The 19,193-nt window shown below is 34.0% G+C and overlaps 1 protein-coding gene across 1 annotated transcript in view; it reads left to right on the forward strand.

Moving 5' to 3' along the window:
- HCN1 (hyperpolarization activated cyclic nucleotide gated potassium channel 1) overlaps window positions 1-19,193 on the forward strand; it is a 441,085-nt gene that overhangs the window by 41,979 nt on the left and 379,913 nt on the right. Inside the window, exon 2 of the mRNA XM_526930.9 lies at window positions 2,914-3,337. Within this exon, the coding sequence (XP_526930.7) occupies window positions 2,914-3,337 (424 nt within the window). The remainder of the gene's footprint in view (window positions 1-2,913; window positions 3,338-19,193) is intronic.

Raw genomic sequence — 19,193 nt, forward strand, 5'->3', positions numbered from 1 at the left:
TGCTAACTAAAGACAATATTATGTAAGCATATAAAAGCACCTGTGGTTTTGTCTGCAAAATAGAGTCGATGTTACTTTAAAAGGATATTATGGGGTTTAACAGAGTTTCCTACTGGTATTGAGATATCTAATGGCTTCAGACCATATTAAGTATTGCTAGCAAAAAGCTATAGTGTGATAAGCATTATTACTGTAGTAAAGAATGAATGGTGCTTTCTTTTCATCTCTATTGCTCTGAGGGATGGGATATTAGTTTTCCTTCAAAAAAAGCTTCTATCTTAATTACAGAAATGCAAAGATGTCTGTAGAAAGGAGTATTTTTCATTAGGCTGCTGGGTGCTTCCCACAAAATTGGATTTCTTGTGGTAAGTGAGGAAGGGTAAATGGGTACTGACTAGGCCACTGGCATTGTGTGCCACAATTATATGCCAGGCCCTGGGATTAGCATATATCGTCTCGTTTAATCCATAAAACCCTGTATATTTGGCTCTGTAATAATCTTCTTTGAACAGGTTAGAAAATGTAAAATAAAATCATTTAATTGACTTGTATTTAAATAAAACAGCTGGTAAGACTTTCTGAATGAGGACAGCTGCAGTGGGAATAGTAAAGTGCAAATGGATGAATACAACATACATTTAGGTGTGAGAACTAAACAGCCTTGGTGATCAATTGGATATGGGTTTGAGCAGATTTAGGGCCAGGAGTTATTTAGGATGGCTCCATGGTTTCTGGCTTGCAAATCACATATAGAGTTATTCCATTCCCTGAGATAGGGGATATGTGAGGAATATATGTGGGAGAGGAGATTATGAGTTTGAGCTTAGGCATGCTGTTTGAGATGAGTGTGAGATATGCCAGGAGAGAGATTTAACGGGCTACTGATTATGAGGATTAGGAGGCTTAGAAGATAGGAATGGACTGAAGATAAAGCTTTTGGGGTCATCAGTTACAAATTAATTATTAAAGGCATGGATAAGTGTATAATATTTCTCAAGGGCAATGCGTAGAATAGAAGATGAAAGGGCTATGTGTGACACCCAGGGGAACAACAGCCTTGAAGGGGAGGGCAGAGAGAGAAGCTTACAGAAGGGACTTGATAGGAGTGCCCAGAAGTGAAAAATCCTCAGGGTACACACAGTTTCATTTTAGAGTTTAGTAGTGCCATTTCTTTGTGAAATAGCTGTTACAATATTGCTCCTCCTCTACATCTCTCCTCTGTCCTTATTGTGTTGAATGGTATATTTTGCATTTCCTTTGTGAGAAGATATAAAACCATTTCATTTAAACTGCCAGTACATGTTGTATGACTGACATGGGTATTTGTACAGTTGTTTCAAAAATTGCAGGCAAGTTTTGACAGAAATACTGGTGAAATCTTCAAAATAACAAACACTTATCCTTTACAACATCCTGAGGCTGGAGACAGGGGAGCTAGGGCCTATTATAGTTTTTTCTTCAACTAGTACTTTTATTTCAGGGGTCATTCTTAATTACAGATGATAGTAACTTTGAAAGCTTTATACACATGTATACCTCACCAAAATGTAGCTCAAATAGTCTAAGTAGGAGTATTCATGTAAAACAAAAATATCTTGGTAAACAGACATTTTTATCATGGAAGTTTATATTGTTTATACAAAACTCCTCAAATAACATACCTATGACTAGGATAAAGTAACTCATGTTTCTGGATACATTTCACGATTATACAGTTGTGTTAGTTTATTTTTTCATTTTTGCAAGTATATACGGTAACAACTATAAATATTTGATTAATAGGAGTGTCAACAGACTGAAAGAACCCTTATAAAAATAACACTATAGTTATGTCAAGTGAATTTAGTTAAGCTATATAAACCAGCAATGAAGTTCCTGGTTTTCTCTCAATTTTAATGTAAGTTGAGATAAGAATATTTCAAAAGGTACTTAGTAGTCATAGGCATGTTCAGAATTAAATTAGAAATGTTAAAGATTTTTTTTAGCTGGGCATGGTGGCACGCCTGTAATGCCAGCTACTCGGGAGGCTGAGGCGGGAGGAGAATCACTTGAACTCGGGAGGCGGAGGTTTCAGTGAGCTGAGATCGTGCCATTTTACTCCAACCTGGGCAACAAGAATGAAACTCCGTCTCAAAAAAAAAAAAAAAAAAAGAAAGAAAGAAAGAAAGAATTTTTATGGAAAAGTAGTGGCAATATATTTGAAGTAGTTGTTCAATAAAGTAGTAATAAAAACACAAATTTTAGGTAGATTCTAGTTTCAAATATGGAGTAGAACTTGCTCAGTTCTTTTTAGCATCAGACCAAAATTAGTTTTCTTATTTCAAGCAAAAGAAAAATAAAGCATAAAATATTTGGAGTACTGCAAAACGCCAGTGTATTCTAGATTCCATGGCAAAACTAATCTGTATTCCTTGAGATAAATTTGCAGTACTAAAATTGTTAGAGTATCCTATTTATTTCTGGGTTTTTTTTCTAATCTATGATTGGTAAATTGACATCTAAAATAATTCAAAACATCTTCAAAGAGCCTTCCCAAAGGCTTTCTTACAGATCTTCTAATCTTATACTTCTTTCTAGTCTCTGTCTATATTTTGTATTAAGTATAAGGTAGGTTGCTTTTTTTGCCTCTTTACTAAATAAATGGGGGTATGAATGTTTTTGATTTTATTTGTATAATGCTTCGTATCACATAATTTTTAGAATTCCGTAATCATAATGCCTTGGTTTAAGAATATATTAATTTTACTTAGATTTAAACATATAGCCATTTAAGGAATTACATTTTTAAAAAATAAAATCATTTCTTTGTTCTTTTACTTATTGATCTCACTATATGTCAGTAATAATTTTTCATGGGGGAGATAGGCTGGTTATTTTCTATATCTTAAAATCTGATTTTTTTATTTGTTGTAGGTTTTACTGGGATTTAATAATGCTTATAATGATGGTTGGAAATCTAGTCATCATACCAGTTGGAATCACATTCTTTACAGAGCAAACAACAACACCATGGATTATTTTCAATGTGGCATCAGATACAGTTTTCCTATTGGACCTGATCATGAATTTTAGGACTGGGACTGTCAATGAAGACAGTTCTGAAATCATCCTGGACCCCAAAGTGATCAAGATGAATTATTTAAAAAGCTGGTTTGTGGTTGACTTCATCTCATCCATCCCAGTGGATTATATCTTTCTTATTGTAGAAAAAGGAATGGATTCTGAAGTTTACAAGACAGCCAGGGCACTTCGCATTGTGAGGTTTACAAAAATTCTCAGTCTCTTGCGTTTATTACGACTTTCAAGGTTAATTAGATACATACATCAATGGGAAGAGGTAAGATGCATCTTTTTCTTTTTTAAATCTATATCATGAAATTGTTAATTATGGCTGTTTTACAATGAACAACTGTGCAATGTGTAATGAGTTTTATGAAATTCAAGTAGAAAAATGTATTCGACTCCTCTTTTCCATGCATAAGTGATATATTTGTATCCCTAAAATATATGATCAAATAATGGATTTGAATGAACTGAAAAAAATAGTGATCGTTTTATGCCAATTTATTTTATTTTTAAATAAATGCACTTTAATCAGCAATTATTATCTTGATCAATACAACCCCTTTCCCACATTGGTTTTTTTTATCTAATATAAATACATCAAGTGCCATTATTTTGATAAAGATATGTAGGGTCTGATTGCTAATCTGGCACATCATTAGCTCTGTGAGATAGTGTGGTTTTTGTATCCTCTAATATTGAAGTTTCATTGAATTCATGATTGGGTAAAACAGATTGTTTCTTTATTTCCAAATTGTATATATAAAGGCTTTGATTTTAGCGTATTAATTTTGCTTATTGTTATGCCTTGCCTATAGTAACTTATTATAGTTTCTCCCTATTAGTTCATTTCATAATACTAAAAAGGAACATATTCATGAGGACATTAGTACATAGAAAACACAAAGAGTATAGTGAATAAATGGAGTGAATCTGACCAATCAGGCCCATATTTTGCTGAATAGAGCATCTGTTGTTAGGCAGTGGGTGGGACCTGAGAGGGCTCAGCCAACTGGAGTTTCCAAAGATCTGAGTTAAACCATCATCAAGCAAAGGAGTTTATATCCCTATCTTCAAAGTCTGAATATTAACCATTTTGACTTCCTTTTCTTCCTAAGTCTTTTTGTATTAATTATAACCTGAATTTTATTGTCTGCATAAACGTAAGAGTCCAAAAGACTTGTAGAATGCCTAAACCGACACTAATGAAAGTCATATAAGGTCATATACTGGCTATAGAATATTGCTTTCCTCCCTACAGAAATACTTTTTAGCATTTTCAAGATAAATTATGTTTTTAAATATGTCATAAAATGGAAGTTCTGTTTGATTTCTGTGAGGCGGTAGCAGTGTTTTTGTATGTGCTTGTCAGTGACATTTTGGTTCACAGGATTTCAGGAAATGACATGCAATAATAAAACACTGCATAATACACTGATAAAAAGGCATAAAAATGGATCATTCTTAAAATATAGATATGGGATATATTTAAAAGCAAATGAAGCACATTTGAGAAATCAGATTCATCTTGTAATTTTTCTCTATGTAGCACATTCCATCTAAAATGGAATAAATGTTCAGTTCTCAAAGCCTTTTTATGCTAATTTGAGATTAATACCAAACCAAGATGATTCTTGCTAATAATTGCTAATATTTATTGAAGGCTTATTACACATCAACTAGTATGTTTGATTCTTTACATATATTAGCTCACTGAATCTTCCTAACAACACAATGATGTAAATATAATTATTGTCATTATTTTACAGATGAGAACAATTAAATACAATAAGGTAACTCGTCCAGATTCATAGAACTAGTAAGAAGTGGAGCTGGGATTCCAAACTTGGCAATCAGACTCAGGAGCCAGTGCTCTTAACTGCAAAACTATATAGGTTCTTACTATGATATATAATGTTTTAGTTATAAATATCTTAATATTCTACCATTTTATAGATTGTCTAACGAATTATAGGGAACTTTTCTTAAGTAAGACTGTGGGCCATGCAATGCAACAGAGTTGAATAGTACCTCTTAAAACAAGGCCACGGAAAAATATTTTAACAAATATCCTGTGAGAGGAAAGTCACTGATATAAACATCCAGTCAATTAAAAATACAGTAGCAATGTGACTATTTTTAGTATCTTGTGGTTTTAGCCCAGTTACCCTAGAGAATGGCAGCAGGATGAACAGATGGCATCCTATCAGATAAAATGGCAGGCCATGTGGTCATATAAGAGTATACTCCTTAACACCAATGTCCTTTGGCTTCTGGCAGTAATTACAGGCACCTAGATCTGTGTAACATGATGTGTTTTAAAGATGCCATGATAAAATTTAGGAACATCAGCTCACTGCTATCATTATTGTAAAATGCAATTTAATATGCACTTACAGACATTTGGTAACCAAGCACATTCAGGCTAGAGTTGTGAGTTGGCAACATGTTTCTTATAAATAAATGACCTTGGTAATAAATGAACCATAAGCCCATTTAGGTGAAGAATGTTTTCTTGATTATATGATACCCCCATATAATATCATATATCATGGGTATTTAATGCCCATTAGTAATGCTGTTCAACAGGGAAGAAACAGAGTCATAATCCAGAATTTAATACAAATTAATCTTTCCATCACCTACATGTTTCTAACCATAATCTCCAAGAAACTTGAATGGCTCCAAAATGGGAAACAGGTAGAGAGACCTGATTTTTGTAAATGTCACCAGGATGTGTTTACAAGTAGAAATACAACAAATAAATCAGAAAAACTAGCTCTGTGAGCTTTTGCAATAAAAATTCAGAGGAAGATGTGAGTTCACCCACATGTCTTTGGTTCTGGGTGTTTTAGTATCAAGCTGGCTAATGCTAAATTCAGCAAATTTGGGGAAGTAATGTGTGAAGTCTGGAAGCTGCCACTGTTCTAAATGAATCATTCCTGAGGAAAGCTGCTGCCTTCTATAGGAAGCTGCTTCCATCTTCAACAATACATTCTTTTTTTCTGGACTGAATTAGTTCAACTGAAAAACAAGAAGCCCTGATGCCAGATAAATTAGAAAAATATTATGAATGAGATACAGAAGCTTTAAATTTTTGTGCTTATGTTATTATCATTACTAAAGCTGAATTAGTGGTTAATACAGGAGGAAAAAACTGATTTGAGCAACTAATTTATGAAACACATGGCGTTAAGAAGTGAGGAGGGAAGTTGTTTTCATGAACCAATTATAAGATCAATAGATTTGGGATGTAAAAATAGCTTTCTGTGACATTACACTGAAACTTTATATATATTGCCAGGTGAGGTAAAAACCAGAGACGATTTAGATAAATCAAGCCAGAAATTTCTTTTCTTGTAATAGCTAGAAAGCTGAGGTGAATCTTTCCTATTTTTATGTTTGGTTTTAAAAAACTATTATTTGAATTCAGCATTGTCGTTGTTGTTATTGTGTTTAAAGACAGTGATCCAAGCCAGACTGCTATTTCATAACCTATCACAAGGGTAACAAATTCCTTGTGATCTTCCTAAAAGAGACATACGGTGAGGAAATCCCTGGAAATTAAATGGAATATGTGACAATCACAAGCCACTGAAGAGATAAAGAGTAGATTAAGGGCTTAGTGAATAGGAGATTATTCAGTTTGTAAAGGTGAAGAGTTCCTTTACAGCTGCTGATCTCAGTCATTTTATCAACAGGAGATGACCTTCGAAATTTTTTAGAGCTTTAGGAAATATTAATTGCAAATACAAATGCTACTCTGTAATGATTATCTCTTTGTAGGACTTAATGTCATAGATAAAGCATAAATTCTTCTTAATTTTAAAAAGTGGGAAATGCATCATTATATAATAACTATGGCTTTGGAATATATAACTATAATATTTTACTTTTTATTCATCATTTCCTATCTCCCCAACCTCCTTTGTATAGAACTGGGACATATTACAATTAATTAAATACATTTTGGGACAGGAAAGAGGGCCTGTGGTTTTGATCTTTTGTATCTATAGCAATTTCAGATGAATAATGTGTCTTGAACATTTCAATGCTTGTCTTGAAACCAATATTAGATTTTTATACTGGCTTAGAGATAGTTTAATATACAAATTATGTATAACAACAGAGCAGTAATAAGGAAATTTATTCCATAGGGAGCTAATGCAGATTACAGTTTCTATCTTTGGTTAATTTTAGCATTCAAATTGGTGTAGAGTAGAAACTAACTGTTACTATAAATTGCCTATCTATAATTATACAATACATATTCTAATTACTTTTATATTTTTAAAAACACATAGGATTCTAAGACTTGCCATAAGCAAACTGCAGAGTTTTCCCAAACCTGCCCTGTATTAGAACTTAAGAGAGGCTCCCTATTACTTATCACATCAAATCTGTGTTTCCTTGCTGTGCCTTCAAGTCTCTCCAGCACATTGTTCCCTGGTCTCACCATTGTCACTTCATATTTGCACCCAACTCTTTTCTGTTTGTGTTTCAGTTTTACAGTGCTGCTTGCAGGAAATGATTCTTTCTGCTTCTATAATTTTATTCCTGCTACATCTCCAATTTGGAAAGGCTTTTTTTTTTTTTTTTCTATCACTCCTTTAAAAATCAGAGTTAAGGCCGGGTGCAGTGGATCACCTGAAGTCAGGAGTTCGAGACCAGCCTGGCCAACATGGTGAAACCCTGTCTCTACTAAAAATACAAAAAGTAGCTGGGCATGGTGGCGGGAGCCTGTAATCTCAGCTTCTCAGGAGGCTGAGGCAGGAGAACAGCTTGAACCTGGGAGGTGGAGGTTGCAGTGAGCTGAGATCATGCCATTGCACTCCAGCCTGGGCGACAAGAGTGAAACTCCATCAAAAAAAAAAAAAAAGAATCAGACTTCAACTCATTTCCAGAAGGTATTCTACATCGACACACTCTACCGTGACAGTCAATACCTTTCCAGTGAAAATTTCTACTGGCTCTACATGCGTTTGTTCATGATAATTTGGTTACTAATGCTTTATTACACACATTTTGCTTTCCTTTTGCCAGACATAGATATCATAGGGAAGAATCAGTGTCAAATTTTGCCCTTGAATCTTTTTGTGTATTAGTGCAGGGTTATAAACACAATAAATAATCAGAGCATGTTTATCCGCTAAATACTGGCAATCTCCCATGTTCTAAACCCGTTAAATAATAATAAGAGAGTATCCGTTCTTCACTCCCAAGCATTTACTGAGTAATCTGTATGTGGAGATGCTGCAAATAAGGATAGAAGACTGATGCCAGTTTTGTAAGAAAAGCAGATGTGAGCAAATAATCACAGATGGTGTGGGAAGTAGTGGCACAAATAAGGGAGTGAGCAACACAATTGCTTTGCACAAGAGGAGGCCTTGAAACATACTGAACTGAATTTTGAATCTGGAGAATGGATTACCAGGCTGAACAAGTGGACCAGGGAGAAGAGTGTGTTCCAGAAGACACGAGATACAAGCAGCCTAGGGCAGTAGATGCAGATTCCCAGATTGAGTTTGGAGGTGTAGACCAGAATTTGTGCTAATGATGGACTTAATCAAAAGGTGCCGTTGATACATTTTAGGCAGGAGATTTACATTTTAGAGTGCTACAGAATGAAGGGGGTTGGAGGCCACCGTGGATAGAGCTAACACCCCCAGTTAGAAGAGAGGTTTATCACTTCCTTGCATTTTTTTGTATGCAGTCGGTGTCAAACACAGTACTTTTTTAGATAGCTAAAAAAAGGTTTATCTTTGCCAAGTACTCTTGCTGTCAAAAAATGTTTGTATCAGTTAATGAAATATGATAAGGCCTTCTATGAAGTCTATTTGCAGTGTTTTACAATTTTAAATATCAATTATATTGGAGGTTTCAATTTTTATGATGGTATGGAATGGATTCTATACCAGAAATTAGTGTATATTTCAACTGCGACATTATTTTCTAGGTAATCTAGGGAAAATCACATAAAGTGACTTATTTATGCCCATGAACGATCAAACAGTTGTGAAGTTCAAATGAAATGAAGCATGTGGAAGTTATCTGAAATATTTAAACTGATATTTCTGTAATATTTATAAATATATGATGACATCTTTCTGAAATTAGCACATCTACTAACACCAACATTATTGCATGTGTGTGAATTGCCTGATATTTTCTGCAAGCAAATATTGATTCTGCTAAAGACCACTAGGTGTCCTCTATTGGTTATGTTACTTTAAGGTTCTATCTTCTAAAATGCCGCACTGTTTTCTTTGAAGTTATTCATTTACACTCTCCTAGAATCATCCATTTGCTTGGCTAGTTCATTTCTTGAAAAAAAGAAAAAGATGACTACGGATATTCGTATATGTAAAATGATTTCTAACTATACTTTCTTCTCCAATTAAACAGAGTTTTAAGTTCCTTCTCTAAACAATTATTAGTATTGTGAGATAATTGTTTTCAATATTATATTATTTACTTTTTAATGTGATAGCTTAACAGATATGCTGAAGTTTTAATGTACAATGTAATGAGTTCTATTTGGAAATGAGATGTTAAGTCAAGGCAACTGCTATGTCGCCCAGGCTGGAGGGTAGTTGGTTCCATCTCGGCTCACTGCAACCTCTGCCTCCTGGGTTCAAGTGATTCTCCTGTCTCAGCCTCCTGAGTAGCTGGGATTACAGGTGTCCCCAACATGCCTGGCTAATTTTTGTATTTGTAGTAGAGACAGGGTTTCACCATGTTGGCCAGGCTGGTCTTGAACTCCTGACCTCAGGTGATCTGCCCACCTTGGCCTCCCAAAGTGGTGGGATTACAGGCGTGAGCCTCTGCGCCCAGCCCCAAGACAACTAAAAAGTTTTAACAGGGTGTGCGTGGTGTATATATACATATGTTAGAGGTAAGGCTTAATTTTATGAATGCTCTTTGGTCAGTGCCCCATGGCAGATCTGTATCATCTCAGTGCTTTTGACATGGTAATCTCAGTTAAATGTCAGAATATAAGATCTGATTTGAAATGTTCATGCTTCCCATTTTAAGATTAAAACATTCAGCCTTCTTAATGCCCAATCCTTGTCCCAATCTGTTTACTTGTTTTGCAGGTTTTTCTATAATTCCATGGCTATATGTTGATACTAATCAGATTGATATCCAAGTTTCTAAATTATATACCCAGTTGCCTCAATATCCACATGACTCAGTGACATCTACAAAGGTATCTCATGAGTTCCTCAAGCTCAGTAGGTTCATTTTTTCTTTAAATCTTCTCCTTTTCCCTTATTTCCTGTTGCTCAAGTCAGAAATCTAAAAAGTGTTCTTCTCCTTCTCTTTTAATTTCTAAGAAATAACCAAGTCCTACTGATTCTACTACTTCCCAATTGTGGTTGGAATCCTGTAACTTCTTCACTTGATCCCCTTATCACCATCCTAGTCCAAGCCAATTTGTGTCTCATTTGGATTTCTATTCTCGATTCATAACTATTTTAAAATTCACCCTTGCTTGCCTTCTCAGGAACTCAAAAGTGGTAGTTTTGAAGAGTAACTATTACCATATTACCCACCTGCTGAAAATATTTCTGTAACGTTTCATTACTGTCAATATACAATGCAATATTCAAGGCCCTTTGAAATTTGTTTCTGGCCAAACTCTCTCAACCTGAGAAACTCTTTGCTCATATTCTTTAACTATGTTGAACCTCTTTAATTTGCCAAATACCACATTTCAAATCCTATGTTTCATGTTCATGAAAATATGTGTTCATGTTTTCTAGAACTTTTTTCCTTTCAACAGTTTCAGATTATCCATCTCATTTTATTTACGCATTGCTTCTTTCAGGTAGAATTAACTAATCTCTCAGACACAATTAGTTCCATCTATAATGGATCTGGTATAGCTTCTTGTGCTTCTGCTTTGTAACATTCATCAATTTGTAATCTCTCTAAATCTGTGCCTTTACAATTACATATTAGATTCCAAAAGGGCAGATATCATAGCTCTCCTGCATCTTCAGTTCCTAGCATAGTGTCAGGGAAATAACTGGGCTCTAAAGCACTTGCTAAATGATTTCAGTTATTCCCTCAATGGAATTTCAATTCAGTAGGAAAAGAAAACATGTAAATAGACAAACCGATAAATAAAACAACAATGTCTTGAATCCAGTATTACAAGCATTTATAGTGTAAACAACAAAACCAAGAGAAAGGTATTGTATATGAGTGTGTGGTAGGGAGTAGAAGAGAGGTTCTAGGGAAAGCACACTAAATATGGCCACTTTCATACCTAAGTGTGAAACTATATGACCTTCCAAGTGGCAAAGTCTGGGAAATCTTCCAAGGGAATTTAGAAATCATGGAAAAATTAATCAACTTCCTCATTGACAGTATGGGGATATTGATGATTTTCTGTCCAATCTCATAGAATCTAAGGTTCAAATGAGATGTTATTGTTGAACATACACGTTGAAACTAAAAAGTTTATTGAAATTTAAGTTATATTATGAATGTTTCTATGAATTTAAAATATAAAAATCTCAAAATGAGTTTAATTGTTATCCCTTTATTGTGCTTATTGCCCTGTCAGATATTGAAAGAATTATAAATACTATTATGCATTACTCTTTTTTTAGAGATAGGGTCTTGCTCTTTTGCTCAGGCTAAAGTGCAGTGGTGGGATTATATAGCTCACTGCAACCTTGAACTCCTAAGCTCAAGGGATCTTCCCACACAATTGGGATTACAGGTGCATGCCACCACTCCTGGCTAATTTAAAATTTTTTTCTTTTGTACAGACAGGGTCTTGCTATATTGTTCTGCTGGTCTGGAACTCCTGGCCTCAAGCTATCCTCCCACCTCAGCCTCCCAAAACACTTCAATTACAAGCACGAGCCAGTGTGCCTGACCCTTATTATGCATTACTTATCCCCAAAATATACCAACTGAAGAACTGAAGCAGCAGATGAATCAGGCTAATTTAGGACAAAGCACATTTAGCCTTACATTTGTCCAGTTTCCGAATAGATGTCTTAGTTTTTCCTTTCTTTGTGCGTGCAGATACCATATATATTATGGCTACTGCTATTTTAGACTCATTTGTGTGCTATTAGAGTGAAAGTTGCTAATACTATTGGTTTATCAAAGTTGGAGACAAAATTTGTGATGTGCTTCTGGTTTAAACTTGAAGTCTGGTTTAATTGCCAGAGTGTTTTATAATAAGCATGGGTTACTTTAATTATCCTAGTAATTATCTCAGTTGAACGAGTCACTTTAGTTGGTCTTGTATATAGTGCCCCTATCTGCAAATAAGAAAGGTGTGATGATACATGATGGACATTGGAAAGGGGTACAGTGACATCCAAGCATATTTGATTGTTACAAATAACTAGGTGAACTCAAACTAATCTCTGATGAAAATGTTAAATATACTTATCTAATGAAAAAGGGAAAGTACATGCTTTTTTACTATCATTTTCTAATAAACCAGTCTTTCACTTTAGTCTGATTCAATGTCAAAGGTGTTTTTACTAATTTAAAATTTGGAAAACAAGATTATGCCTGCTTTATTTCAAAAGAGTGATTGATTTAAATATAAACATACTTTTTGAAGTATATCACCAATTGTCACAGAAAGTCAATTTATGAGGCACTGTAACTGTATTATGAAAGCTCAAGAGTAAATAAAATTAGAGCCCTTCAGTTGCAACAGGTAATGGCTGAGAAAGACCTGCTTTGACTTCTTTTTCTGTCTTGCTGATGTGTGCAATTTAGATTTTGTATCAGATGAGTCGTGTCTTAGTGTGAAAAGGAAATACATTTGGTTGGTTATATAATTCTGGTGGCTATTTTGAGTTAAGTCTGCCATTTAGACCATTTTTTAAGGCAGCTAAATTCTTTTTCTTATTACATTTTAAAGTGAAAGTAGACATTGAGTAAGGAAGGATTCTGGAGACTGGTCCCAGGGCTCCAGATAATTTGAAGCAGCTGCAAAATAAAGGAATGGTAGCTATTTTGATACAATCCTATCTAAGTCAGGAGTAGTGGGATCAGAAAGGGTTTCCCATTGAGATTGTTTATAGGTGGGAATTTTTACAATAATTATTTCAATTTGCTCTTTTTGTTGTTTTTGTGGTGATGTGAGTTGAGAATGGGGGAATTCAGAATTCTGAAATGAGAATCAGGAGTATCTTGTGCAAGTCATTTTCAGACATTTTTCTCATATTTAAAAAATGTGAATGATAATCAAATGGAAAATTCATATGAAAGTGCTTTGTGAACTCTAAAATTGAAAGTCTGAAGAGCATATTTATATAAGATATAATTAGCTTGTCAAGTTAATTCACTGATTCTTTCACAGAATCTATGAAAGAATGAAATTTTTTTCTTCCTCAATATTCTGGATCGTAGCTGAGATTAAAATAGTAGAATCTGGATTGTGGTAAAATGTGCTTTTAAATTTAGAATCCAGGAACTATAACTACCTAACAGTACCTAGCAGTAATGCTTGGGAGATCAACTAGCTTTGTGAGTGTGACAGTTTCTTAGTGTGGGAAGTGGTTCTTCATTGTGTGAAAATATTCATTTTGGATGATACTAAGGAGAAGGATAAATGTTCAGAACAACTCCTTTCAGTTAACTGGCAATGAATCACAAGCATTCGAATTCATAGCTTTTAACAATCTGGTACAATTAAAACATATTTTCTCATTTTTATCTAGACTGAAATTGAGAGAAATGTAGCTCTAGATAATCTTTAATCTAGTAAAGATCACTCCTCTTTCTTCTCCTGACACATATTTGTTGTAGAAGCGAGACAACTTTGTAATAACAGTGATTACCAAGGAGTGCCAGTAATTACCAATGTGTTGGGAAAGAGTTATTGAAGAACTTCTAGATTTGTAATATTTTAGGCTCACATAAACACTGACTTTAGAATAATATTAGATGATGTATAGATTGCAAGGTAGTAGATGCATTCACTCTCTTGACTGCTAGGTTATGAGTAATGGATTCTTGAAGTTCTAAGTGACCAGTTTTCTGCTCTCAAACATTTCTTGGGAATTGTGATATTAATAACTAAAATTTCACTATTAGGAATGATTAATTTATGTTTCAAGATCTTTGTCATCTTCAAGAGTATCATAGAAGATATGAAATATACTTTAAGCTATTACTAGGTAACATGTTAGCAGGCTGTTGGTTGACAGGTAGCTGAGAGTAATTCTTTATACAGAAAGGATAGGTGTATGAATGTGAGTGTCACAATCTGAGGGAGAGAATGTTCATTTGTATGAGCAGAAGGTTCATCTAGAATGTGATAAGTTTAGATTGACTGGCAGAGGAGAAAGGAGGGCACCAGTAAGCAATAAAAATTTTTAAAAATTCACAGTTTTGCTGAAGTCTTCCTGCTGCCCTATTACCCGGATTTGCCTAATGTCAAAGATGATTGTTTTATTGTTTCTAAGTGTTATTGGGAACTTAACCAACTAAATCCTTCACCCTTCTCATTTAGTTGAATCATTATTTCATATATTTCAGAAATTTTCAATGGCTTGAAATTAGGTAAGCTTATGACTTCAGGTGAAAAAAATTTTTAGTGAGCACATGTCGTGGTAAAATGCTGCAATTTTTGAAGAACTCTGTTTAGTACTACATTTCTTAGATATGTGATTTTATACAACCTGTTAAACATTGCATATGTAATTATATACTAGCTATACGAAATAAAAATGAGAGACTTTCATGTGAAGATTTCATATCTTTATAATATCAAATATAGAACTTAATCATATATTAATTGGCCATATGTATACCATATGCTGAGCTGTGCTATCTGATATAAAGATGAATAGTAACCCCTGCTAAAAGAGAATTTGTATTTTTGTGGAGGAATTAGAAAAGGAAATAAATAATCGTAACAAATATGTATGAATTCTCATGTATTGTGAATTATTGAATAGAATATTTCGAGAATGGCTCTAAAGCCACATTTTGGCTCCACTGGAAAGACCTCCACTATCTATTTAGAAAGGCTTCTAAGAGAGCAGGAGTGGGGAATAGTGATGTTTTGGCCAGATGATTACAATCCTTTGATTAGTCAATTGAAATAAAAAAGGGCTGTTACATACCATGCTTTACTAAAAGGTGAGATTTCCTGAGTTTAAAAAAAATATTTAAAATAATATTAATATGCTTTTGAGATTGCAAAATAACTTCCTTATGCTAGAATATAATATGAGACATTCATTTGCATTCAAATCATACACATTTTTGAAAGATCCTTAAATGGTTTTTTTGTTGTTTTTAGGGAGAAATAACAATATATTTTAATTTTATAGGCAGTCTTAAAAACTCTGCATTTAGTCAGAGAACTTAACAAAAAGTGAACCTAGTTCCTCTCTCTCTCTTTTTCTTGTAGTATGGATGCCCTTGTAGGAGACTCTTAACCAGGAAATTTTCACAATTACTAAATAAACAATTAGAAATATCTAACAGATTATCAAGAAACTGCTGCATTCAGGCACTTGCATGACCAACAGCAAATCAGTTATCCTGTAGTTCTGAAAACACTTACCTTATTCAAAATGCTTCACTTGTCTTCACATTTTCCATGAGTATATTATTCATTTACTTGTACCCCCCAGCTTCTATTTCAGCATGGAGTCACTTCCAACACCTGTGTCTGTTGTGGCTATTGTCAGAGAATCCATGTATTGATAGATTCTGTTTGAAAAACCAATGCATTCTTTCCACCAAAAACTGTTGTAAAATATCTCTTCAGTTGTAGGACTGTTTATTGATGGTGTTTTTATTGTCATTGCTGTTGTTACTCTTGTTTGGGGGAGAAATAGCAGGCAGTGAAATTAACCAGAATTTCGGGTTAGATAATAATACCTATTTTCTAATAAGTGAGAGGTCAAAGGATCCCAGCTGTAATTCATACTCTTAGGAAATCAATTCCTGTCTCTGTGTTCCAAGAAAAACAATTCTTGCTAATACTATGAATTTTTAAAACCACTTTTACCTTTATGGAAGCAGAATTTTTTCCTCATCCTCCTCTTTTGTCACATTTCTCACCAGAAGATTTGCTAACAGTGTGTCAGCAAAATATCTATTAGTCATTTTTTTTATAATTGGGAGAAAATAAATATAATTGCCTTATCAGGAAACAGACACACACACACACACACACACACACACACACACACACACACACACAATGGAACATTAGCATTGGATCAAGGAAGTCCTATATCAGAGACTCAGGCTGCTATAAATTCCATTGTACCTTGAACTGAAGAATGGAGTATTGAGGTTGAGGAAACCAGTATGATCGACCCCTTAGTTGGAGAACCATTAATTTTATGTTTTTATTAATTGCTATATCATTCATTTTCTGCCTCTCAAAACTGCAAAGACCCACAACATTTGTATAAAAAATAAAAGCAATTAAGGAGATGACTAAATTCAAGATAGAACATTTCCAAATTGGCAAAGTATCTTACTCAACTTGCAAGACCAAATGTATCAGATTAATTATTTTCCTTTCTACCCAGTATAAATCTCTGGATGATAATTTATTTTGTTCAGTTATTATTTGACATGAAAAGCAAATGCTTCAGCTTAAGAACTACAACTTAAATTTGTTATAATTTTACAATAGTTATTCTAGAAACATATTCTCCTAAATTATATGATTTTTAAAAGTTCATTTCTTTCCAAAGAAACAATCAAAATAGTTTCCTCATAGCTCTGTCGTGCAAAGAATGTTATTGTTACAGACTTGAGCCTACAAAATAATACAAAGATTTCATAGAATTTGGGAGAGAGTTTCCTTGGAGTGTTTTCCCAGAGTTTTTAGAAATCTTGATCCACATGCTCCAGTATGTAGTCTGTGAGTTGTCAATAGTTTCCTGAAGACAATTTTTTTTTCAATATTGGGAATGTTATCATGCAGGCAAAAATATCTTAGTAGCTTCTCACAGCAAATGATAATATGTCACTCCCACTACATAACCATCATAGGTGGGCTAGCGGTCCTGCTTCTTGTCATCTCATACCTGGATGTAGACTGACTAAGCAGCTCCATCATGACCACTGCCAGTCATTTTGACAGGGAGATAGATAGCTCTGTAGGGTTTTAAACAATCAGACTCAGAAGTGATATATTTCACTTCTTATAACTTTTTGGCCAAAATGTCACATGGCCTCAACCAACTGCAAGAAAGTCAAGAAGAACAGTCCTACCAAGTAACTGGGAGTCAGAGAACTGAAGCAATTTGCTTAATAGCATTACTTCAGTAGTTGGACTTGCTGAGAGATGGAGACAGGGTATGTCTTGAACGGATCACCAAGTAGGCCTGTGACTAACTTATATTACCTTTGTAACTGTTCAAAATAAAATCACCAACCAGGTTGATCTCTTTGATTTTCTCTCATGGATGTTTTTGGTCCCAGACAACCATCTAGCTAGCTAATGAGGTCATAGTGGAGGAAATGTGATCTATGTTTTTATAATATAGCTCCTGTATGACCCATTAATTGATTATTCATTTTTTTCTTTTTTGAATAAATATATATTGGACTCATATGCTATGCATATACATTACAACAATACACAAAAATTAATTTCTTAAATAGCCTAAAGTCTAGTCATATGAGTAAAAGACAAATAAATAAAAAATTTAAAAAAAACAATTCTCTTTGAGGATGTATCACAGCTTTAGAGGCTAAGGAAGGCTCCAGGGAGGAAGTGATACCTGAACTAAGACTTATAAGAAGACTAGGACTTATCAAGAAAGCCAAAGAAATACATTCTAGCCAAGGTAAATTCCTTAAGTAAAAAGACATGTAAGGGATTTTTCAAGAAACTTAAGTCCTCATAGCTTAGGTATACAGAGATGAGGTTTGAAAGATAAGTTGGTATTTTGAAAGTCAAATTAAAGAGTATAGACTTTGTCCCTGAGGACAATAAGAAATCTTTGAAAGGTTTTAGGCAACACCATGATATTTTTAGCAAACACATTGTTTACTGTGGAGCCACATGCTATTCTAAGCTCTTAAAAATATTAATTTGATTAGGCCCCATAGTGACTCTATGAAGTAGGTAGTATCATTGTCACCATAAAAAAGTGAAGAAATTGAGGCACAGAGAGATTAACAATTTCCCCATATTGCATAGCTAGTAAATTATAGTGCCAGGATATAAATCCATACTCTGTTGTTCAAAATCTTGAATAGACCTTGCTCCCTCTCTGCTTAAATATGACTGAAACTAGTATATACCAGTTTTGGAAAAGAGGCAGGTAAGATTTGAGGCAGGGTCCCTATTGATTGGCGTGTGCTATAATTTGAACAAGAGTGGAAGCATTAGGGGGCCGATGATGGTGCTACCATATGATCTCCCTCCCAAGCTCACAAGGTGCTTAGAAAGCTGATAGACACTCTTTTAGGTATTAGCAGGAGCTGGCACTTACCCTGGGGGACTCCCTCAGAGCAGCCTCTGGGGTATATCAATTATAAATTAATCTTTATTTTACTTACTTTTTGTAAGTGAACTCAACCTTAATAGGAATTTAAATTACTCCATTAATGGAAGTACCAATTTTCAGGTTTCAAAACATTAGATTTAGTGTGAGTTTAATAATTTATTAATTGTGGATGAATATTAGCATAATTTAATTTCCTAACTTTCACACTTAAGAGAATTACAATTCTTAAGATTTAGTTTTTTGTCTAAACCAATAGGGAGCATGTCTTATAAATGTATGATATAATAAGAGTAATTTTTTTATAAGGAAAACTTACTGACTTGAAATTTTGAGAACACTTGAAATACAAGCAATAAAACCCAGATCTTAAGTGTTACTCACAATATGTACATTTTGCTTATAACGTGTTACTTTTGTTTGGACTTTGTTTTTTAAAGAATTCAGACTTAGAAAGTACTTACAAATTAACTACTTTAGGATTCTTTGGCTACCAATAAATTATATTACTATCATATATTTAATTATCTTTGAGTTTTACACCTTACTCTGATTTATGGAGAATCACTTCATTGCCAAGAATATGGTCTGTCTCAGTGAATGTTCTATATTCACTCAAGAAAATATGTTTTTCTGCTATTATTTATTAGAATG

Source organism: Pan troglodytes, chromosome 4 (genome assembly GCF_028858775.2).
Source record: "Pan troglodytes isolate AG18354 chromosome 4, NHGRI_mPanTro3-v2.0_pri, whole genome shotgun sequence".
Lineage (NCBI taxonomy): Eukaryota > Metazoa > Chordata > Mammalia > Primates > Hominidae > Pan > Pan troglodytes.